Below are 25293 nucleotides of genomic sequence, written 5' to 3'. Positions count from 1 at the left end.
CAGAGTCATTTGAACAGCAGATTGACTGACCAAATTGGAGATGATTGAGAAAACCCCACAGAGTGATATGAGATTTCTTGTCCTCCATGGTGAGTTGATAGCATCTCCCTTTGGCTCTTTAGATAAGGTCGTGGTTGGCAGCTATATGGGGATGCTGCGAATATTCTCTCCACATGCCAGCAAGTCCAGTGAGGAAGTCCCAGCAGATGCTCAGCTTCTTGAAGTCCAACTTCAGAACGCCATCATCCAGGTGGAACTGGGAAAGTTTGTCTCGTAAGTGGACCTCACCCTGGCACATCTGGCTACTCTTAGATCCTGCGCATAAACTTTGGGCTGTTTAGCTGGGCTGCCAATCTAAAGCCTGGTAGGGTCATAGTTTAGTTGTTGGTTAGAAAACAACAGACCTCTTTGTTGTTTGTGTGAGTGTTGAACTGAATTTTTGCAATAAGAAATGACACAGAACTGATTTTAAGGGGGATTTATTTGTACAAATCTTTTTTTTTGCCGATCTGAAACAGCAACAGGGACATCTCCTATTGTGCATTATGTTATTGACATATTATGACTGGTTTAATGTTACCAGCACAGCTGGCAACATACTGGGAATAAACTACAGACCATACATACACACTCCAGTTGAATGATTAATACGATGGATGATACAAATGACAAAACATGGATGATGATTATGTCTGTTTCTGCTGCTGGTTCAATGGCGTCACTTTGAATCCAGGCTCATTGGTTTTGTTTCTGTGTTGGTTCATCCAGCCTTCTTCGCTGCCCTCTTGTTTGCATGTTAGTCCTTAGTGGGTCAAAGTGGCATTAGCTTAATGTCTCCAGCCAGAAAGAAGCTTTAGACCAAGCACAACTCCACCATAGGTTCTCCCAAGTAAATGATCAAAGAACCAAAGGTAGAGAGGCTGGAGACGAGAAACATTCCATCTTGTGCTAGTTAGGAAATGTAACTTGTTTTTAAGCCAGTTGGAAAATGAAAGCAGAGAGTCAAAGTTGCAACACTGTGTTTGCTACCAGCAGCTCTCTGTTGTAATCTCCTTCACACATTAGGCCACTTCAGCCAAGAACCTTCCGGGTTAGTTCCCAATGCTCTTTAATTCTGTAAACTGCTACTTTCATACACACCAAAAACTCGTGAAAACACACCAGAAGGAATGAATCTGTAGTGTATGCATTTTCCACTGGATTTGACGTTACAGCTCAGATGCTATGTGATCTCTATCCACCCAACTGTGTGTGCGCGTGTGTGTGTGTGGTTATGTAAAAGAGGCATGGGAAGAGGCTACAGATCATTCTTTAAATCCTTATAGTCCTCACTGAAGTGCATTACAAGCTGTATAATCTAGCTTCACCTTTAGTATCTGGTCAGAAAAATGCATTCTTCACCCATCATTCACTGTCACAGTCGACTGTTCCTGGTGAGAAGGGCACATTATATAAAAAGAGCTCAATAACTAGCATCAAATGAGTCTTTTGCATGTATATTTTCTTTTTTTTTTTGGATTTTGACTGTGGTCATGTCTCAGATGTATGTGATAACATTTCTTGGAGATAACTGAAAAAAGTGGGTCTTTTGCACACTGAGACCGTTGTGCTGCTGCCAGCATGCACGGCCTTCCTCTGTAACCACAGAGGAAGGCTCCAGAAATGGAGGGGTTCTGGGACAGCTCTGCAGATTCGCCTCCAAGGCTTCCCACATCATCACTCTAGCAGCCAAGTCCAGCTAAATCAGTCCGCCTGGGGCTCGCCGTGTTTGGTTACCTGTGGTTTTTGGCACAGCATTCTTAGGAGGCCGCCATGCGTCCTGGAAACCAGCCGGGAGCAGGAGCACATTGTAACTAATGTCAGGGTGGACCGCGGTGGGCAGACGGCGAGAGGTTTTGTTTTCAGCACCAACTTGAGCGGTTTTCCGAGGAAGAAAGCAGACCTGTGGGATCCAGAATTTCTACCAACTCATTGGTTCTTTTCTCAATAAACATTACAACGGTGGTTGAAGCTTAGTAGGACAAGCACTGGTACTACATCCATAGAGGGGGCAGATTCATTCCTTGTGGTCTGCGGTAGAGTAAAAATGTGAAACCCTGAGATCAGCATCATTGAGCCCGTCTACTGCACCTCAGCTCTGACCAATGTTAGAAAAATATCCAGCAGCTGTTACAGTAATCAGGTTAGAAGTTAAAATATAGATGGATACCACCCTGGAGAACCAGGGTTCAACCACAGTGGCAGGAAGCGTCTGACCTATTGAGCCAGTGTTCTTCTGGAAAAGCTTCATTCCACACCCTCTATTTCCATCTCAGTTCGTCGCATTAGACGGATCGATGAGAATCAGAAAAGACTGTTTTCAGCTCCTTTCAGAGCAATGAGTGTGATAACATCTGACCTCTGATTCTGAAAACACCTTGAATCTTTTCAGCAGGTTTTTTAATAAGGCTTGTTTGGTTCTGTTTTCAGGTGTTCCGATCTTCTTCACCTGGCTGTCCTTCACCCCAGAAAGTTATCTGTGTTCTCCATTTCAGGTAAAATACAAGCAGAGGCTTAAGGCTTGGCGCTTCTCTTTGTCTTCTTTCACCTGTAGTCTTTCAACCTTCTGTGCTCTCTGTCCAGGAACGGCTGGGAACGTGGAACACGGAGACCAGTACCAGCTCAAGCTGGTTTATGAGCACAATCTGCAGAGAACAGCTTGCAGCATGACACATGGCACCTTTGGGGGAGTCTCAGGTGTGGATTTTAATACCTTATATGGCGAGTTCGTGGTTGCTTCATGATTTATTTCATGATGGGTTCGCTCAGCTGACACTCGGCTCAAACACACTGTAGTCAGCAGAGGGAATGTTTTACGTCCTGATTTGAAAGCAGTTTCCTCAGTTTCACCTGTCTTGGAGGGGCTTTGATCTTAGAGAGGAGCATCGAGCAATAGTGGGTCCTCACAAATGTGCAAGTGTGACTGACTGAGTGAGAGTGTGTGTTTGAAGCAGCAGTTGGCTGAACAAATACATAAAAGTCCCTGAGAGGAGCAAAGGATGGAAAGAGAGAGAGAGAGAGGTCACCGAGCTGCTCTCTGCAGGCAATTGAGCTTTTGGAAAAACCAAGTAGGGGAAACCCCTCCAGTCCCTGACGTCCAAGAAAAACACACACGCACATGCACACTCACCAATGGGGAAACCCCTGTAAAAGCAGAGAAGTTGGCATTTCTAAATAAAGACAGTATTGTCAAGGTGTGTGTGTGAGAGGAGAGCAGCGGCCACATTCTGTGGCTTGGCTTGATCACTCCGTCATTCGGAGAAGGCTTGTGTGGGTGCATGCGTCCGCGTGTGCGTTTGATTCATAGAAAGAGCCATGTGAGTTCATTAAACCAGAGTTTTGGCATGTGCTGCCCTCACATGTGTAGTTTATACAGTGAACTTTCATGTTTCCACGTGCTGTACAGACCTTCGATGTCAGGTCAAGTATGATGTGCACAGATGCTGCACACACAGGCGCCTTTGTAGTTTCCTCCATCACGTTTGTTCTGTGACTTAATCTATGAGTTTATGGTTCTCTCAGTTTAAAGTTTAAATTTTCTGTTAGAATTGTGGCCTTAGTATTTCTAGGCTTGTGTCTAAATGTAAAATTTCTTTGGTCTATATTAATGTATTTATTTAGCCATTTATTTGTTCTCCATACATTTGTGACTTTTCCTTTTCCCAAAGCAATTTTAGAACTCTGAATTATGAAATTCAAGTCCATTTTAATAATGCTTGGTTGCATGTATATGTGACACTGTCCACATCTAAACGTGTGGAAATGTGGCACACAGATAATCTGGATTCATAATGTGACAGTTCCCGCTATTACCACTAGGTGGCAGTAAAAGTCCTTGAATCTGTCTTTCCATAGAAGAGAAAAAGCTAAAAGTGGTTGTTATTGCAGTGGAGGAGAGTTCCCTCTTTTATACCAGTCTCTCCAGAGACACGTCAGGGTTCAGAGACGGAGCAGACTCAGGATCTGCCAGTCAGTCAGCGTCTACTTCAGCTCCACTCCAGTATATACCAGTAACAGTATTTCCTGCAGCATTTAAATAACTCCTTGGCTTCACTCGTGTGCTTAGCGAACAATATCATAGTATGGGGCAGACAGGGTGAGTGCCTTTGGTCTTTGCGTAATTCATCGTCTTTAGCATTTCTCAGGTTAACTTCATCTTTTGTTCTGTGTTGTCTGAGCTAAACTCAAATAAATGAATCTCTGATTTATTAAAGATGGAAGCTGCTCACCATTCGAGCTTTCCTCTCTGTTCTCGCACCCAGTTTACACGGAAAAAGAGCTCATCTCACGCTTGATTGACTAATGGAGAACATTTACACACACTCATAATGGTTTGCAGGCCCACAGAAGAAGTGAGGGGCAGATTCATAAACAAACAGGAAAAGAAATATGTCTCCCAAGAAACATGTGTGCATCTGTTTACTGCTCACATAGGGATGCTCAGAGCCGCTCAGAAGCCAAATGAGGTGTGTGTGTGTTTGTATGTGTTTCTCCAGCAGACAGTGTGTGACAGTGTGTGCTTTTGGACTTGGAAAGTTCTGTGTGTGTGTGTGGGTGCGTACGTGCATGCGTGTGCACGTGCACGTGTCTATAATAACAGCCATTTAGCTGTGCTGTAGGCGCTGTAATAGCAGCCCTGTACTAATACTGCTCTAATAGCTGGGCTGACTTTTGGGTTTGGGTCACATTCAGGCCACACACACACACACACACACACACATGCACAGACACCCACACACAGACACACACACAGCATGAACTAAGTTTGTTTGTACTCAAACATACAAACACAAAGATGATCATATACACTCACCGATTCACACGTGTCCACGGGCACACAGACCGGTACAGATGCACACACACGTGCTCTGTGTCACACTTTGCCTGCAGTGTGTCCAGTGTCTGTACAGTGTTGGCTGCTCCCCGTGCTTGTTCAACATGTCTTATTAATGACACTAATGCAGGCTCATTTCCTGCACAGTGTCTGAGCTGCTGCACTCTTATATGAAGCTCTTTGACACATTATACCTGGGCGTGGGTGTGTGAAATTACACTTATACTGCTGCCATTATGGTGCAGCCTGGGTCTCATTTTCAGTTTTTTTTGTACTTTCCTTGTAATTGATGATACAGCAGCTTGTCGGGCTGCTTTAGCACATGTTGTTTTGACCCTTACGTTGCTTTTCAGGGTGAGAAATGACCACCAGATCTCTGACAGGTCACTGAAATGTTTTTCTGGAAGGAAGGTTAACTCCTGAGCTATGTTGCTGTTTTTGGACCTCTGTCAAGACAAAAGAATCTTTAGTTCCATTCTTTATTTTGACTGATCATTTTTTTCTTTATTTAATCAAGTTTGTGTATTTGCAGAAATTTTCTGCTTTAGGACGAGTAACAAACAGATCAGAATCCCACAGAAACACACATCAACAAAGATGTGTTCCATCAAACACACAACAGATACCAAAATTTATATCATGGACATTTAAGCCAGTACATTCTTTTAAGTGTCAGTGGTGGAGCGGTACAAGCAGCTCAAAGTTCTTCTCACTAAAAGAGAAAAGAAAATTCACAAAAGATATAAATAATAATCATCATACCAGTGCAATACCTTCTCCCTTTATGCTACACTCACACATGCAAGGACTGACATGGTCATGTACGATAGTAAACACGACCTGTGTGCTGTGGCTCATTGCCAGGGGTCCGGGGGCTGTCTGAGGAGTGAGAGTCTCCTCCGACAGCCCGAATCATCAGTGCAACACAGATGCTGTAAGTAGGTGTGTGGGAATGTGGGGCTTTTCTGTCTCAGTCCTTGATGATAGCGTGGTATGTATTGCTCTGCGCTGCAGGTGGCTGCCTGCCTGACCTCTAGTTGATGGCAGTGTGAGCTTTAATAGCGTACTGAGGCCTAATTATGCTCCTCTGGTCACACACACTCACTGCTTTATGGGCCTGTGTGCTGTGTGTCTGTGTGCATAATGGCTTTGTCCTCCATCAGGCCTTTGCTTAACACACTCTTGTGAGCATTCACACCCCAGGCCAGGTGTATGTAAGTCTGTAGGTGCTTGTAGAGATATCACACAGGCAGAAATGCCTCACGGCTGAAAGGAAACAGATCACCTGAAGAATTTGGGTGCTGGGTTAGTTCTGAACATATCACAAGTCACTTTTGTTTTTAAATGATCTCTTTTGTGTTTTCTTTCTCCTACAGGTCACCATTCCCTTTGTGTCCAGTCCATGGATGGGATGCTCATGTTCTTTGAGCAGGAAAGCTACTCCTTCGGCAGGTTCCTCCCTGGGTTCCTGCTCCCTGGCCCACTGGTCTACAACCCCAGAACTGACAGCTTCCTCACTGTTTCTTCTGCACGTCAGCTGGAAAGTTACAAGTAAGCCAGAGACAGCGAGTCAGTGAAACCGGTGGTGGCTACCGTACATGCTGTGTGTGAACAGCTTTTCACCAACACCGAGTGTGCTGACACACGCAGCAGGCACATTTAACAGTGAGCTTCATCATTCACATCTGACATTATCTTCTTGTAAAATGTCAAAAAATGGGTTCATACTAACTTCAGGTCAGCAGAGGAAAAAAGCCAGAGAGCTGCCTCTGATATTTCTTGAATATTACAGATTTTACAGGACCTCATAAGAGCGAACGAGTTAGATTTGATAAATATTTGAATTCTAAGGCTGCGGGGCTGCAGGTGACTGTCCAAACACATGAGGGGAATAGAACAGGCACAGAAACATCCAGTAATATTTACTGATGCTTAAGGAAGCGTTTGTAATGGATTTATTATGCTTGTTGTTACTAAAGAACCTGTCTGGATGTAGGACAATGGACACACATTCACTTTAATCCAAACACACACACTTCCTAATACCCCTGGCTCAGACGTGGAGGCTGTAGCGGCATTTTTGCTTCGTTTTAGAAAAGTGATGTTTGATGTCCAAAATGTTGCAGCCACCTTGGATTACAGTCCTGGATTTTAGTTGGATTTCAGAGCCGACAGCTTTGATTAAGATCAGCTCGTAGCGCGAGTGCGTAACAGCCAGTGAGAAAACTGTGAGTGGATAAATCAGCAGTAATGTAGTTTTTGGAAATCGGCTGGGTTGGCTCTTTTCCTCCAGGTGCTCAAGGAGAGGAATAAAGTCCTGCCAAGCTTTTTTGTCTGTCAAACTCTTACTGGAAAACGTCTAATGCCGAGGAAGCCAAAAGAAACACAGCAGCGATCAGCGTGAGCTCTCAGCCACTCGCCAGCGGCCTTCTGATTAAAAGTGATAGACCGCAGTTCCAGGGAACAGCAGTTCAGCCCCTTGCTGACTGTCCTGACAGAAGCTATTAAATAAAAGACTTTAAGATGTTTGCTGTGGGATTTGTTAATACTGACCATGTTTTATGCTGCTTTATTTTTTATTTAACGGTCCATCAGTGAAATGTAGACAGGATTGTGTTGTAAGGAAACATTTATTAGTCAATGACTGAATTTAAACTCTGTGCAATATTTCAAGGAACACTTGTGCAGTAAATTCCAAGGCCGCGGTGTTCATAACAAAGACTTTTATCCAGACTTTATTTTCAGATTGAGCTAAATCATTTTTAATAAAGATATTTTTTCATCTCAAGTCTAAAGGAATGTATTTGAGGTCAAACAGTTTATTCATAAATGAAGAATAACCATAATAATCTTCCTCACATGCACATGTACGTGGCGAGCATTGCGCAATGTCTTTGACCATAACAGTTGAATTAGTATGATGAGCCACTGTGGTAGAAAGAACCAGAAAAAGCAACAGGAAATCAAGTATTAACTCTTAGAGCTTTTACAAATTTTGTGTTAAAAAAATCCTTTGTATTTTGTTGAGGATAAATGACAGGTTGAAGTGTAAGTTCTGTTTAATTTGGACAGCTTAATGAGTCATGAAAGGTGCAACATGTCCATCATGTGAATAAGCTCCCACTGTTGCTCGAGTGTAACGTCTGAGGTGCCAGACAGCTGCAGAATAACAGGAGATTTAATCCAGTGGGGTGTGTTGGTCTAAGCAGTTGTCTCTCTGTCTCTAATATCCAGGTATGAAACTCTGGCTGTGGCAACAGAGGCTGAGACCCGACAAGATCAGGACCTCTCCGTCAACAGTGGAGGCAAGAGGCTGACGGTACGTCCTGACCCCCGAGCTGAGTGATGCCTGTTATAAAACATAGCCTGCAACAACAACAACATTGTGTGTGTGTGTGTGTGTGTGTGTGTGTGTGTGTGTGTGTGTGTGTGTGTGTGTGTGTGTGTGTGTGTGTGTGTGTGTGTGTGTGTACTCCAGCCGGACTGGGTGTTTGTCCTGGGAGAACAGGCCCTTGAGGTGTGTGTACCCTCCTTCTCCCACTCCTCTTCCTTCATTTTTATTCTGGGCGAGAGGAACCTGTATTGTCTCCGTGACAACGGGCAGATTCACTTCATGAAGAAGCTGGAGTTTAATCCGAGCTGCTTCCTGCCTTACGCTTCAGGTAAAACAAGACATTCATTCTTACCCATGTTGCACACTTGGCTAAAAAGGAATATTTAACCTTTATCTGACCTTGATAAAAACCCATCTTTATTTTGTTCCACAATCTTTTTCTGTAGCTCTAATCCTGATCTGGTTAAGGTCTTAACGGTGTGAACGGTCATGCAGAGTTAACTAGTTGGATGTTTAACCCAATGTTAACACACCAACAAACCTAATAGACGGTAGCAATATTGGTCAGAAAATGAAAAACAGATATTTAAATAGCAATAAATGAAAAGGTAGTTGTGGTCATGAGTGACGCCTTTTCTCTTTCTAGCTTCCTTATTACAGAGTGCAAAGGTCAGACGAGGCCATGATACTTAGTAAGTCCACAGGATCCTGCCCTACCACATGCCCTTAATGTCTCACATTTATTTTAAATAAGAGACATTAAACAGTTACTTTGAATAATGCACAAATAGGTTTGACTTGCTTATTGGCGTAAAAGTGTTGAAATATGTACACGTCTATAGACCCGCTAAAGGTCTCCGACTTCCTGTTTCAACCAAACAGGAAAACAGAAAGTGTAAGATGGTGATTATCTTTAATGTTTTGATTGCACAGCTGTTTTGTTCCTTCTCTGAAAAAATGACTAATGCTCCTTATACACACAAGAGTCAAGGTTTGGGTTTGTGTGTAATGTTAATCCCACAGTGTAAACAGATCCTCTAATGGTTTCCCGCTTCCACATTTGAGTTTAGAAAGTGCTCCTGAATGACCTCAGAGCTACCTTTAGTCAAAACTATGTATAGTTGTAGCAAAATACACTTGAAATGATCTAATCTCAGTGCAGATTAAGTGTAATAGCCTGGGTGAAAACAGTTATACAACATTGCAGTTTATTTACATTATATATACTGACCTTTTACTCAAGAGTGTCATTTTTCTCTCTGCCAGGCACACTTACTCTGACAGCCAGGGACAACCACTCTCAAAACAGTTTATTCTTTGATTCTAGTAAAAAGCATGAAAACAGCACGACCTCTGCACAGCCTGATTTTTATCTTCACCAGCACAATTAGTGAGCCAGATATGGTTCCACCTCCAGAATTGTGCAGGATTAATGGCTGTGGAACAAATGCTCTGTGACGATTCAAGGAGATAAAGGTGTATTCACACAGCCTTTTCGTGACCAATAAAAGTGTTTTTCGGTTTCCTCTGCTAAAATATTCTACTGTAAATTTATGAGGTTGAGCTAACTTGCAAAACTTTCAGTAAAAACAAGGCTGCTACAAGTCCACAAATAGTACCGGTAATTATTAATTAAGAGTCAGACTGGCTGACAGAAACAGAAATTTCTGGATTGCAGAATAGAAGAAGATGTCAGTGTAGGAAAGAAAACCTCATTTCCAAACTCCAGTGTGTGTCTGTGTGAACGAGGCTGAGTACCAGCACCTGTACTGATGGCTGAAACCTGCCATACTGGGAGTACTGGTACCAGTTGGCCTGCTGATTTATGCTGTACTGTTGAAGGAACCAGTTGTAGCCAATAGGTGACATCCATTTGTATCTCCGGAACAGTCTAATCTTTGATTACCGATACAGTTGTTTCACAACCATTAAATATTTTCAACATTTTGGGAAGCGAGCATGGTGGAAGTGCAGGACACTCCGGAGGGATGAGCTGACGTTTGGGTAAAAACAGTAGCCAAGAGATTGATTTGAGCCTTTATACATAATTAGACTGTAATTATAATACGGTTTCAGCTCTACAGTTTGAAGGTGTGTGTTTGCTTTGAAGTGGCACCAACACACACTCTGTCATTATGACCCCTGTGCTGTACCACCCTGTTCGCCACTGTTACCATATTATAACTCACGTGCTCCTCTCTGCAGTGGCAGTGTGTGTTTGTTTTGCGTGTGGCCATCTCATCAGATCTCTCTAGGTGGTATCTCCACCATTGGTGGGACAGACTGGACATTTGATTGTATGAAATATGAGTAGTTACACATAACTAGTAGTTGTATTTGGTGTTTCTGTGAGGCAGAGCACAAACTGGAGTTCTATATATACCCATAAGGTTGACCTTGAAAATGAAAGATCTAAATGACATAAGTCTGCATGGAAACCAGATGTGAGATGGAAAGTGATGAATTTGTTTTTTCTCATCTGAAAATGCCAAAGCCACCCACCACAAGGCTTATTTCTGTGCTCCACGGTTGGATTTGAGAATTGGAACCTATTTTTACCAGATCTAAAAATTATTAACAAAAAACTTTGCATTTGAAGTAAAGCTTGTGATTTGATGGGAAAGTGGACTCGTGTTAATGTTGTGGAGCATCCTGGTGTGGTGTCGCACAAGTAAATAAAATTCAGCTATGTCTGTATCTGGGCTCCTAATGAGCAATCAAAGGTCACCCAGACTATATTTGAAATTTATACTTTCATAAACATAAACTCGATCAAAACACGATGTTGGAAGGATTCTTTTTGGAAGGACTCTTTCTGTCAATTCCAGTGTAATTATTTATTTGTTATTCGTGTCTATTTTAGTGAGGGACGGCACCACCAATCTGTTGCTATGCAACCACACAAACATGCTGCTTGTTTACCAGGACGTCACCCTAAAGTGGGCAGCCCAGCTACCCTTTGTACCTGTGGCCACACGTCTGGCTAACTTCCCGTAAGTACCTCTCCCACAACAGCCATAAAAAACTATCTATGGACCATTGTCCATTTTTGGTTCATTTTGGGTCTGTTTTAGATTAATTTTGGGTCATTTTGGGTTCATTTTGGGTCCATTTATTCCAGCACCGTCCTGCAGGTATGAATGTTTAGTCCATGATGTGCTTGTGATCAAGACAGATCATCAATTTTGAGGAAAATTGTCACCGACATTTATGCATGTGATATTAACAACACAGGTAGACACACACACACACACACACACACACACACACACACACACGTGTTGTTATGTGCTTATCAGCTTGTGAAATGCACTGACATTCAACAGGAAATGAGCTGAAAATGTCTTCCAGCTGTTGAATCAGGACTGTGTGTCCCTGTGTGTGTGTGTGTGTGTGTGTGTGTGTGTGTGTGTGTGTGTGTGTGCGTGTGTGTGTGTGTGTGTTAGATGCAGGAGGTAAAGTGTATGTCTTGTTAGATGTTTGATTTGATTGTGAGGCTAGAGTGTTGTTTTAACACACTTGATAGCCATTGTCATGTTGGTGGTACTCTATACACACGCAGTATAAATGCTTATTAAGACTCTCACACACATAAATCAATATTATATAAAATATAAATAATGCTTCCATGAACCATTTCTGATGCCGTTTTAATTTTCATCTACGGTATTTATTATTGTGTATAGTTTTTATTACTTGATGTTGGAGCAGATTTGTGTGGCTTTGAGGATGAAGTGACATGTTTGATGATTAAATATCATCCTAACAATTCTGTCTTCTCCCTTTTGACTGATCAGGGAGCTGAAAGGAGTTGTAACCAGCCTCAGCTCAGATGGCCACCTCCTCTGCTCCTACATGGGCACTGACCCGTCCTTTTTCTCCACACCCAAAGTGGATGCCAGGGAGGCCGATTATGAGCAGGTGGAAGCTGAGATGAAAAGGCTGCAGAAGTTAATCAGAGAAGCCACCAGGACACAAGGTGGTATAGCTGCTGCTGATTCCCTGACAGGTTATCAGACTAGATTGGGGATGCCCATTGTGACACATGAACTCATTTCCCAGGTCCTAGTTTTTATACAGTAGCTGGTTTATGGTGCAGTGATTGTCTCGGTCTTCTGCTGTGATTTCAGACATCCTGCCTAAATCCATGACTGATGAGGACCTTACTGTTAAAGTGGCCGTGTCCTCCAGCATGGACGACCCATCGGTAAACAGGATTTCATGGGTGTCCTTTAGTAGTGATTCTGCAAAAGATGATTTAATCATTTTCTTTCTTTTCTTTTTGGCGCAGCAAGCTCTGATTCCTGACATTGACGGGCTGCTCATCCCTTCAATAACTGTCCAGGTGAATGTCCTCTGCTCTTCTCATCTCTGTTTTTGACTATTTTTGTAACACAATTCTCTCTCTCCAGGTGAAGCTGAAGGCCAATTCTGTTATACAGACTTCAAAGTTAACTGTCAGCATCCAGCCACCACTGGCTGTGACTCAGGACCAGTTTATCCTTGAGCCCATGGGTCAGTCTCTGCATTTACTTTTTATTACACTTCTTTAATCACATAACATTGAATTATGGTACTATTGATTTTAGTGTCTTTCTGACACCATGTCAGGCTGGTCTGTCTGCTTTATTCTACAATATGCAGCTATCAGTGACATGTGGAGAGGGTCATGGCTCAGTCAGAGTCAACTTTACAAGTATGAGTCCAACAGAGTAGATTATTCACCATTTAGACTGCCTATAGATATGGAGCAGGACAGATAATGCTGCTCTCACAGTTTGCTCCTGTGGTCTGAACCGGGAGTGGAAAAGTTTAATTTAGGGCTTTTTTCATACATCACTTTAAGCTTTAATCATGGTTTGGAAAGAAAAATCTAGTGAGTCACGAGTGGCTTCATCATTATACATTCTCTCTAAAGACAAAAGCCCTTTCACTCCCTTTATTTTCTCTGGTCTTCTTTTCTTCTGTGGTTTTTCTCTTGGGAACAGAGACTTTTTATGAGTGTCAGTCAAGACTTTAATTGTTGTCATTTGGAAAATAGATTCCAAAACACGGAAACAGTTTAATGTTCTTGTGAATGTGAATATGGAAATCATCAGAAGATGGATGGTATTTGCATTTGTGTAAACGTGGTCTTTCCACACAAGTTTATTCTGTAAAAAAAAGGTTGATTTCCAGATATATTCATGAAACTATATGTTCTGAATTTGGTACGTTATGAAATCAGTTCATGAGGTTCATTATGAATTCATGACTTGAGGATGTGAAACGATTCTCACACAGTCGGAATACCACCCTTTTATTGTGGTCCGCCATTTAAACTGACCACTGTGTTCCCATGATTCATAGTGTTATAAACACGCAGCCTTTTTTCCACACGCCATTCTCATCCGTGCATTTGCTGCACACAACATCTGCATCTGGTGATCCAAACACACAAAAAACAACCTCTGTTCACAATTGTCCTGTTTTTATACTTTTTTATACTTTTATACTTAAGAATATGGTGAGCAGTTTTCTTTCATAAAAGAATAAAACTAAGTGTGTGATACTTGGTAAAAAAAAAAAAATCTCAATACATTCAGCAACACACCTATGAAATCTCTGAAGAGTAAAAGAGAAATAACTTCCATTTTGTACACATGCAGGTACAAATGAACAGTCTTAAGGCTGCGCCTGCTTTAATCTCAGCAGTGGATTATCACTGCCAGCGGACGATTTCAGGCCGCTTGTATCTGATTCAGGCAAACAGTAACACAAAGAGAGTAAATAATGAGCCTTTCTCCACACTGGCACTGAGAGTGATAACTTCCACATCTGGACATTTGCACAAACACAGTGTGCCAAAAAAAAAATGCTGGGACTTCAAATGTGAACCTGTTGATGCCCGAGGAAAAAAAAATGCTTCAAAATAAACTTCAGGGTTGGTTGATTTGGTTTTGCTGGAGTTTTTCTTGTTGGCAGCAGCTCTGGACATGATGCTGTTTATAGAGAGATCAGAGGTTGTGAGTCACTGCGGCCTCACGTTTGCACCACTAATGAGAAGCTTTGTTTACACGAGTGAAGGTAGTGGTCAGACACTCCAGTGCAGAAGCCTCTCGGACTGTCACACACACAAGTCATACTGCTATTTTCACATGTATGTTCACACGGGAAAATGGTCTCAACACAGGCCTGCATGTCACCCTCTTTTGTCTGCTTGCTCACACAGTCTGGTGATGCTTCCATAACGACACATGTTCAAGTTTCTGTCTTTCCACCAGTCTCAGCCTTCTGGCCCTGACCGGCCCATTTAGGCTGATTTAGCCCAGGAGTAAATCAACATCATCCTTTACTTCTCCAGAACATTGGTAGAAAACACCTAAGTGGAGGCTGCTGCTGCAGTCACACAGGCAGAATACCCTGTGATTTGGTACAGAAATTCATCTGCCTCCTTATGGATTATGCAGGAAGTGGCTGCGTTGTAAATGGAACGTTGCCTGGCATAATCATTATTCAAGCACATTATAAGCGCAGATGTAAATCATGCAGCAGTGAGAATGCAAAGCATTTCCTTTACCAGGAAGTGTTTCATTAATTTTAATGTGTTTCTGGGAAGGCCCAAGGTCCAATCTTATTTCATATGGATGTCTAAGAGTTATAAAAGAGACTTTTGACACCGCTGCAAATTGCAGCTGATTTTGAGAAATGACAAAGGTCGATTAAACTTCTTTTTACGTTCAACAGTACAATTTATTTGAGGTCACATTAGGCAGCAAACACCATCGTGGAATTCTCTTTTCGTTTTTGTGTCTCATAGTATTTAAATATTTAAGAAGGTCAAGCAACACACACACACACACACACACACTTCTTTCTCCATCTTCTTGTGTGGTACTAGTGTCACTTTTTACCCTTCTTAACCTCTCACCTGTTCAAAACATTTGGCATGAGGTTTAACCTGAGCTGTCAAGCACTTTAACCTTTATTAACACTCGCACTCAAACACACACACAAACACCCAACAATGTTCTCAGGGCGACCTTGTTTTCTTAACTTAGTTCACTGTGCTACAAAACTCAAGTGAAGCCTTTTGGAACATTTAAGAAAGCCAAGTAAATCATCTTTTACATGTACCTGTATACAGCTCAGCAAAGTGAATTTGCAGGTCAGTGTTGCCAGCCATAATATGATCAAGATTTTGATTAGTTTTCCTTCTGTATAATTGTTCCACTTGCAGAATAAAGTTTTCTCCTTGTTATTAATGAGTGTTGTCAATGGGTGGGTGCAGCCATTCTGGGGAAAGGGCTGGAGGGAGCGTTGGAGAAGTGGAAAGTAGGAGAAAATAAGGTCCAAGTGGATGGAACACGAACAGGATCATGTTAACACTTACATAATTTTCTTAAAATGGGTTTAGCTTGTGCATAATGAAATCCCAGCAGTTCTTTGTCCAGAGGTTTTATTGAAACCTGTGCATGTGAAACAGAAGAAGGAGGGTTAGAGGTGGGTTTAGAGAACTTACCTTTACTCTCTAAAGGGAGAGATCTGTAAAACAACTTTCAGAACACAGTCGTGGTGAAGAAATAAGTGGAATATTAGAGGTTTTTCAAAATGGTCAAAGGAAAAAAATTGTTGTATTCTGAAAGCAACTCATGCTAACATAGAGATGGAGTCAGACACAGATACTGGGGGAAGTTTGGGATAAAAAAAAGTAAGAGAGGCAGTGAAAACAAGTGTAAAATGACCTCTGATGACGGTGGGATGAATATGTGAGCGAGAGAAATTGTGAATGAAGGGAAAACAGGAGCAAGTATAATTGGGGCTGGGGATTTGGGTCTACCATGTGGGGTTTGTTTTCGTTGGCGGCGATGTTAATGGGTTAATGTGCCTGAAAATGCCGGGACCAGTCTGAACAGTCTCACTGGGTCTGATCTGTGGGTCAGACAGAAGGAGGGTTTACCTGCCGCCCACGGGTTTAACAGCCACACCAGCTCCCTGAGCTGTCCACATATGTGGCGACAAGATGGAGAGAACAGAGATGGAGGGAGCAAGAGGGGGGGCTACTTTGTGTCTTCTTTGGTGTTGTTTGTTGGTCTAAATGGGCCTGGGAACACTTAAAGCACTTAAACTAGTCTGACCAGCTTGACCTTCGGGTCATACAGGTTAAAAGCCTTCTGCTGACAGACGAAAGATGGAGGGATGATAGACAATGGAGTGGAGGGTTTTATCTTTTTTTAATGTGCTGGTTTCACATGAAAGTCTGGATTTCTGTCTTTTATCAGGAATAGGAGGTTAATCGTCCAGAAAACAGGTCAGGTTTCAAGTATGAATGTCCCTGAATGTGTGAAGTTAGAACTTTAGCGAACTTTAACCCTCTGAAGTAAAGCTGCAGCTCCAACAAGCAGTGGCTCATTGGGGTATTGTGATTTGGCTCATGGTTCAGCTATTGGCCTGATGTCAGCGGCTGTTCCCAGTGCAGAAGCTGCTTTACCTCATTTCAAAACCAGAACATCTAACCTCACCAATAAAGTTGTCAAAGAAGAATGTAAGGCACAGAAGGTCGGGGATGATCTACTCATGGTAGAGAAGAGAAACCTGTAGCACTGAAGAAATATTAAACAATGAAGTTCCTCCCAAAAGGATGACTGTGGAGGAGAGAAGGAAAAGTGGCATGAGAGGACACGATGCGAGAGAGGTGGTGCTGTTAGGGCGTCTGAGCCAGTGATGAGGATCTAAGGTTTATTGTTCATCGTTCTCACTGTGGAAAAGGAGGAGGAATCATCCCTTCTTTCATCTCCTCTGATCCATCTCGCCTCCTCCTACTGTCCATCCCGAACACACCCTGAATGTGTTCGGGATCACCCGTGTGATCAGGGTCACTGAGGTTCTTTATGCTCAGAAAAAAAAACATTTTAAAAGACAAACTATATTTGGAAGCACACATGGCTTTTGTTCATGAAACATCACCTTTCCGTTTACGCACACACATACATACTTGGGATTCAGCCACCTGTAACAGGTTGGGCTCAGAAACATTACGCCCCATTACACCACAACAGAGCTGTGTGTGTGTGCGTGCATGTGCATGTGCATGCGTGCGTGCATGAAGCCATTAGCTGGCATATATCCTTTCCTCTCTAGTATTGGATGTCTACTCATCCTCTTCAGCTTGTTTGCTCTGTCTCCCTCTCTTGGTTTTTGGGTGTAAAGAGCTCGAACTGCTACTCTGTGTAAGCATCTATATGAACCCATTTTAAATTGTAGTTCAAGTTGCGCTTTCATACAGTATTTAGACACATTTGAAGGAAGCATTAGCTCCCACATCTGTCTTCATGTGGTTACGTTAGACGGAGCTGGTCAGAAATCACCTGAATCTGAAGCATATCTTTGTTCTTCTCTGCAGATATTGGTTCTTCCACCTCGGTCAAGTTTTCTGCTTTCCTGAATGGCCGTTATCTTCCTGCTGACCTCAAGGGTGAAATCACTGTTAGCTACAACTCACCAACAGGTAAATGCTCAAAGGTGACTGGGCAGAGCAGGAAATTGTCTAAATTTAACCGTTCACTTAATTGTCTTGAACATCTCTGGACAGCTGCTGACTGACTGCTTACTTGTTAGGAGGAAACGTGTGCTGCTTCCAGTAAAGCCTAGTTCATCCCCCCACTTACTCCAAGCATCTGTTTCCAGGCCCTCAAACATTTCTGGAATATATTACTTTCCTCTGCAAACCAACAAAACCACTCTTTATTTCAAATGTCACAGACATCCGCTTTTTAAAATACAGATTTCACAATTCAGAGGAGCAGCTCATGAAAAAATCCTCTTGTTTTTACATGCTATTGTTTCCCTTGGATTACATTTGCTTTGGCAGGCCTCTGTTGGTGTAACTGGTTCCCCACCCTCGAAACCCATTTAATGTGACTTGTCTGGAAATGCTGGAAAGCCTTTCCTTATTATTGTGATGCTCAAAATAGTTCAAACTAAGAAATATTTTAATAGCACTTGGAAACAAAGCCGGCGAGGGCTGGAGGCAGAGCAGACATGATGATTGGGTAAAAGAAGGAAAAAGAGACATTGGTTGCATCTATGCAAGGAACCTATGCAAGATGTTACGAAGCAAAAGGTGTACAGTCGACATCAGTGTCTCTGGTTTTGTGGGCATTATGGGCTCCGTATAATCAGGTGCAGCAGCCATGTCCAATTCAGAGCTATTTTAGGTCCTGTGTGAGGAAATAACGCAACCCTGTCATTCAAGCCCGTTTCCCAGTAATACCCGGTGGTCCAACCCTCATACTGAGTCTGTGCGCTCTAACATCAGAACCCTAGCATGGTCATCCTACGAGCACTCATGTAGACGAGCGCAGTTCGCGCCGCCAGTGGCTCGTCTGCTCTCATCCTCTAAATGTGCCCCTGGTATGAGAGGAATGTATCACTTTGTCTCTTTCTCCCACTCCCACCCAGGGTCGATGATTATGCCTTAACACCCTCCAACCCACATAAAACCCATCCCATCCAGTCAATGCTGTTCACATATTTAAGCCCTACAAAGACTCTGACATTTAAGAAGATGGTTGACTCCTTAAGCCCTTCAAAAGGAGCTCACAGTGGCTCAGGTCGTTACAATCTGGAAAGAATTTCATTAGTGCCCCTGTGTGAGTTGCTCTGACACCCTGACAATGAGCTTTACAAAAACACACTTCACAGAGGGATCCAGTGGTCCGGTTGGCATTTACAGTGCATTGTTGGCTCAAACACAATGGACATTTAAAACACATCCAGCAGTGATTCAGCAGCTGGGGCCATTCTGTGGAAACCAGCAAAGCCAGTTGGTCTATTGTGGTTATTGTTCTCCTTGTTAGCCGTAGTATATTCTGTTTCCTATATGATCAGCTTCTCCATATTTGGAGACACTGAGACTCATCTGGTCTAACGCGCGTACCTGAACCTCATTCACACTGAGCTTGACGATCGTGGACCATCTGACGTCATTCCTGAGGCTGCTGCCAAACAGATCATGTTCTTGGTTTTGTTCGTTTACACTGTCACAAAAAAAGTAACAGGACTGGCAGAAAAGGATCTCTGGCCCGGAACAAGTGATTCCCTTTTGGTGCTGAATGTTTTACAGGCTCTCATTTTAGCTTTGTTCTTGTTTTGTTTTATTGGTGAAATAATGACTCTGAGGCTTGTTCAGCCTCCAGTTTAAGATGTTTGTGCTCTCTGGTTGCTGTCTGGTTTTCAGACCAGTGACAGTTTCTTGGCAGCTTAATGATGGATCCCTTTTTAGCTCAGCGGTTTGTTGATGGAGCAGCTTCTCTGTTGGACTTCAGTGAAAGACTTTGAATCATCTTTGAGATTTTTTTTTTTTACTTGATTCTGTGTAGAAATAGGCCTTTGTAACAGGCCTAGACTACAAATGTTAAATTTAAAGAAAGAGAATTTCCTTGATCATTAGTTTTTGCTTAAAAAGAAATCAGTGTTCACAACTGGATCCTTTAACAAAAAAAATGTATGTTCAAATCTGATGCTGCTGCTGCCTGTTTAAATGAGGAATAAACCTCAGACATAGTTTTACCACCAGTATTATGATGGTGAGCTTGAGTTATTACATGAAGGCATGAGAGTAACTTTCATCAGTTTGGACCTGCTGACTCGGCACCCTCTCTGTGGCCCAACCTGCCATCTGCTTCTCATTCACCTTTGCAGGAAGTCCTCTCAGAGTGTTTAATGTTTCTGTTATGGCAGCGGCCTGGAGCTTAGACACGCAGGAGCTCTGATCCATCCTGGTACCTGTGAAAGCCTGGAAGTGTTGACACAGGATGAAAACACTCTCCCACTAATAATTAAAAAAGTTCTACCTACTTCAGTCCTGGTTCAGGTCCAGGTGTACAGAGCTGCAGTTTATGCTTCCACACTTCATACTGGCAGATATCCATAAATGTGATACATTTAAGATGATTCAATTCACTCCATTCAGAACATCTGTCGTTTATCTTAAACTCCTAACTTTTCTGTCCTCCTCTCCGCAGAGCTAAACCCAACCGGTAAGTGTCCAGATCGTAGCCTTGGATAGACTAGGGCTCTCCTATTAGACAGACAAACGTTAGTAAAGAGAGCATGTGCACACACTCACACAACACCAGTAGTGTTCGTTGTAGTTGCCAGTGTTGGCTTAGTTGTGTGCTGCTGCAGAAGAGTCTGTCTATGATGTGTAGTGTTGTCAGATGTCTTGCACACAATTTCAGATCCATGCTTCCCAAACGTCCCTCTTCGGTACAGAAATGTCTCAAGCAGCTGGTCTCCTTCATGTCTTTCGCTTCTTTTGTCTCTGACTTCACCTGTTGGACATTGATGCCATCCATTGATGTCAGCCATGACTGAGATGTGTGTCAGTCCGGTGGAGGAGGACATGCAGCACTGGCACAGAGAAATTAGTTGCACATTAGTTCATCTTACTTTAAAGTTTCATTTTATCATCCTTTCACTACCCAGAGCAATCGTGCTCTTTTACGATTAACGGGAAACTCGTTCTACCATCATTAGTACACAAGCAGGAACCACAGGGCCTAATGATATAATGCTGCCAGAGCATCTGAATGATTCTCAGGTGGATTCTTGTTTTCTTCAGTGTTTCTCTGTGCTAATGAATAGTGGCATCAGAGTAATCCAAATCTTTAGCTGATTAAACTTATCTGCTTCACATTTCTAGTGAAGCCTGGACAGAAATAAAGATAAAACATCTTCTCAAACCCCAATGAGAGCACTCAGACCAAACCTCATTAAAATAATGCCATTTGTTAACTTTTGTACTGAAGAAAATAGTTTACAGTATAAGTGTAAATCATGCTGCAGCAGTGATGTTTTGCTTCAGATTTATATTATTATATTCTCTGTATATTTTCTGCCATGGTTGGTGTCCCTGCTCTCCTGTGTGAGTAGGTATACTCAACAATAAGCAGGCCACAGTTCAAACTGTTTTCAGCAGTTTGAACTCAGCTGCATTTCATTTGTCTGTAAAATTCATGTATTTGTGGTAAAATTGTTATTCATATAATCTCACAATTGCACGGGAGGTATGAAATGCTCAGTGGTTACCTGGTATAATTATCTGTAATAAGATGCAACATTTCATATTTAAATAGCCTCTTTGTTGTTTTATTCTATCGCACTGCTGACATTTATATTGTATTACTATTTTTTTGTTTAAGTTAAATGTAGATTTTTGCCCTGCTCAGGTTTGCACATAAGATATGCATTTAAATCTGCAGTTACCACTGTGGTTCATCCTCAGTCCATTAATCTGAATATCTGATCTGTTGCCTCTTTAAATATATGTTGACATACTTTGTTGATTAGATCCAGATTTTGTAAATATATGCTTAAAACTCCAGAAGAATATGGATTCTAATGGTGTAGAATTAACCATTAGAGTTGGATCTAATGGATATCCCACTTCAGTGGAAGCTGTTATCCATTTATAAGTGTGTTACTGTTGGCTTTAAGGGTTTTTCTCTTGTTCAGGAGTTCCAAAGATTCTTCAGTCCACATTTACTCTCCCACTGGCCCTGGTGTGTGTTCCTTCTTCTCCTGCCAAAACCACCAAGTTTAAGATCACTCTGGACACCAATCAGGCACCAGTGCAGCTCAGTTCCATCTTCTCAGGTAACGCTCACCAGTACACAGCAGACACACTCCAGGGAGACCGACCAGTAAGAGCTCTGGTTGCTCGGTTTAACACCAGTCAGAAGCTAGCAGATAATGTTAAAAGGCAGAAATGTTGAGGAGTAACTGGGGAGAAAGAGACATATCAGGACTTTAATGTGGGTTTTTGAAAGGATCTTTAAAATTCGGCCACAAAACCAGACAGGAGGCGACGCAGACGAAGTCCTGTATATATTGTGCATAATCGTGACAGAGGAACAGTGTCCACTGTTCAGGGTCAACGCATGTGTTCTAACATGTGTTCATTTAGCCATGGGCATCTCTGTGCTATCTGACAATCAAAGGTTCCTGAACACACACTTTGTGTTTATCCTGAAGTGTGTGTTTGTGTGTGCACGCACATTTGCTGCCTAGTGTCTTTTGTGAACTGTGTGACTGTATCTCTGAGGCCTTTGTTGGCATCTTACCTAGATATAGACAGACCTATCTGTCTCATCACACTGTCTCTCTGCCCCTCTCTCCTCTCCCCCCTCTCACCCCCTCCCCCCCCACCTCTCACTCCCCCCACACTCCAGAATTTTCAATAAAATCTGAAGATAAGGATGGGAACAGTTTAGCGTTCCAGTTCCTGCCAGGACCCAAGGTTACCCTGCTGGCCTCCAAGACCTCCCGTGAGTCTGATAACAATAGATGGGATTTTCATAGGACACACTGGTCTGTCTCCATGAAATGACACCACTGCAGTCTGCAGAATATGGGAATCTGTGAAACCCAGCTAGAAAAAACTGTGATTTGCTCTACTGCTGTTGTCAGAAGATCTGAACGTGTGTCTGTTTGTCAGAGCGTTATCGGATTCAAAGTGACAGTTTTGAGGACATGTGGTTGGTGGCGAAGGAGCTGGTCCGGAGATTCGACCAGTATTTCTCCAAACTGGGAGTCAAAGACTTCAAAAAAAGCTTCAGTGGTCCACTCCCACTGCAAGAGTACTTCCTGTCTGTTGACCATCACTTCCAGGTATTTATCAGTACTGTACATGAAAACTTCGTCTTTTACTTTAAACTGAAACTTGCTGCAACTGCAGATTCAGAGGAAACAAATGAAAAGAATAATCATGTGTGCTGCTGTGTGCTTCTGTGTTAGCTGCGCGTCAGTGCTAAGCAGTACCAGGACCTGCTGTCTGAGCAAGCAGTCCAGTTCAGAGCCATTCAGCGCCGCCTGTTGACTCGATTCAAAGACAAAACTCCAGCGCCTCTGCAGAACCTGGACACACTACTGGACACCACTTACAACCAGGTCAGATACACACATTTGTGATCACAGGTCTTGCTAGGGAGAAAATGATCACATGCTGTCCATGCTGTTCTCAGCTGGATTTTTGGAGATCCATCACTCTGAGTGACCTGAGGAAAAGCGGCGATTCTTTCCTGCTGCTGCTGCTGCTGCTACTGCTGATAAAATTGGTCCATGCTATCTGCTGACCTTGTATTCTAGCGTGACATCCTGTCTTCCTTCACTACTGCTGTCAGTATGTCACTGTTGGGTTGGCTGTGATCAGAGCGCAGTGTTGGAACATTACGGTCATGTGACGCACGTGCAAGGCTTAATAAGAGGTACACAAGTCAGGACACCGATGAACACTGCTCATCTCACATTAGTGTTGCCTGAACAACTTTCAGGATTTAGCAGTAGCTTTTGTAACCAATCATGTTTATCTTGGTAAAGTAGATAAATATTGAATAGTTGTAGCATCACATGAACAGGCATCCTGATACTGATCTTCCCACAGTATGTTTCTGTCCTGTTTAAGTAGTGGAGGAGAGTTTTTAAATGCAACATCATGGTTAGCCTCTATACCAGAATTAGCTCAAAATTAGTTTTGATAGAAGTCGAGATAATGAAAATAAGAGTAATGCAGCAATCCTGTGTTCTGACCTTCTTTCATCCAACCTGTTATTGTGGCACTTGCTGCCACTCCTGTCATCACTCGCTCTTTCTATCCTTTCCTTTCCCTCTTCCTGCCATCCAGCAGCTCATATGCGGGAAGTTTCTGACACTCTATACACTTTGTAATGTATACACACCCACCATAATGGAGGTTATCGACGGCCGCCTGAAGAGCGATGAATGGGTCAAATTAATAATTCATGTCAGTGCTAGGAGCCACGCTGCTGAGGTGATGACCAGCTCAGCAGTTTGCTTTCTATAATAACAGATTTTATCAGGAATCATCACATCTTTTTTGTTTTTAAATTGAAGCTGAAGTTACCTGCAGAACAAATAATTGGTAAAAATGTGGTTTCGTGATGCTGCTGTTTGTCTGGACAGTTGATTTTGTGGTGTTTTCAGTCTGCACCCAGATGAACTGCTCAGTTTGTTCCTAACTAATTCCTAATCAGTCAAGAGAGAAAGAGCCAGCAATAATGCACTAGTCTGTGGAATCTTGCACTTTATTCACTCTTGTGAGTGAAGAACAAGATTGAAAAGACGCCATTGAACAGCCACCCATGGGCTGGCTCCTATGCTCTCCTCTCTACTGCTCTGGACAAAGAGATATAATCAAATAATTTTCCTGTCTGTTTTCAACAAGTGCACCTTATTAGCTTCCTGTTTTTATAACACTTTCCTCAGAGTCCTGATTTAATCTGGAAAGTTGGACGATGTCTTCAAATGAAATGAACTTCCTGTCTGCTCTTTAAATTGATGAGTTCAGCAGGTGAAACCTCAGCGGGTTATTTAGAAAGCAGTTATTTTTTGTCTGTGTGTTTACCTCATGAAGCCGCAGCTCCATGCCAGCAATCATTTTGTTTCTAGAATGGCAACGGAATGTGTGGCCAATCTGGAATGCTGCTGAACCATGCACCTCTTTCATTTCGGCTTTGAGGAATGTCTGCTGAGTAAATTTTCAGCATCAATCTTGGATGATGGGCGGTGAGGGGACAGCGGGGATCCTCTCATTTGCTGTGTGTCTCCACACGCTGTTGCTGGACATCGCCGACGAGCTGTCAGAGATAAGAGGAACACACTCCCTGTGAGAGTGGCCTGTGGTCGGCTGTGCATTGATGCAGCAGAGTATAACATTTCCATCGTTCAGGTTGCCTTCAGTGGCCGATATTTTATTCATGAATTCCAGAGAGCAAGTCAGCCACATCAGATTTTACATGTGTGGCTGTTAATGCAAGAAACTTTTTGATGTACCAGCCACAGTAGATGATTGTAAAGCACACACACTTTTTTTTTATTGACCTATTGATGATCTGAGGATGATTGATGAGCTGAAAATAAAGCTCAGAACCATAAATGATTGCTTGTTACATGTCAAAGGGGCCAGTAGAGAAGACAAACCGGCTATGTATGAAATCCAGCAAATGTGTAGTCCTTGGCAGTAAATTGAAGCTGCAGTCTTTGGAGGTGTATTGGTCGTCCACGTCCCTTCCCATCACTCCTTAAA

General features: G+C 42.6%; 1 protein-coding gene across 2 annotated transcripts in view; it reads left to right on the top strand.

Annotated features, from left to right (window-relative positions):
• Positions 1 to 25293, top strand: part of bbs9 (Bardet-Biedl syndrome 9) — a 73653-nt gene that overhangs the window by 1724 nt on the left and 46636 nt on the right. Inside the window, exons 3-19 of one of the 2 annotated variants that reach the window (XM_029839204.1) lie at positions 123 to 273; positions 2470 to 2534; positions 2623 to 2736; positions 6250 to 6424; positions 8108 to 8192; positions 8352 to 8535; positions 11071 to 11200; positions 12005 to 12186; positions 12338 to 12414; positions 12499 to 12552; positions 12620 to 12722; positions 17590 to 17694; positions 20213 to 20227; positions 21705 to 21845; positions 22421 to 22516; positions 22687 to 22859; positions 22986 to 23138. In XM_029839204.1, the coding sequence (XP_029695064.1) occupies positions 123 to 273; positions 2470 to 2534; positions 2623 to 2736; positions 6250 to 6424; positions 8108 to 8192; positions 8352 to 8535; positions 11071 to 11200; positions 12005 to 12186; positions 12338 to 12414; positions 12499 to 12552; positions 12620 to 12722; positions 17590 to 17694; positions 20213 to 20227; positions 21705 to 21845; positions 22421 to 22516; positions 22687 to 22859; positions 22986 to 23138 (2003 nt within the window). The remainder of the gene's footprint in view (positions 1 to 122; positions 274 to 2469; positions 2535 to 2622; positions 2737 to 6249; positions 6425 to 8107; positions 8193 to 8351; positions 8536 to 11070; positions 11201 to 12004; positions 12187 to 12337; positions 12415 to 12498; positions 12553 to 12619; positions 12723 to 17589; positions 17695 to 20212; positions 20228 to 21704; positions 21846 to 22420; positions 22517 to 22686; positions 22860 to 22985; positions 23139 to 25293) is intronic. The other variant, XM_011605228.2, reaches the window with a different exon arrangement.

Source organism: Takifugu rubripes, chromosome 7 (assembly GCF_901000725.2).
Source record: "Takifugu rubripes chromosome 7, fTakRub1.2, whole genome shotgun sequence".
Lineage (NCBI taxonomy): Eukaryota > Metazoa > Chordata > Actinopteri > Tetraodontiformes > Tetraodontidae > Takifugu > Takifugu rubripes.
Note: the sequence above shows the minus strand (reverse complement) of the source record. Positions and strands in the feature narration are given on the sequence as shown.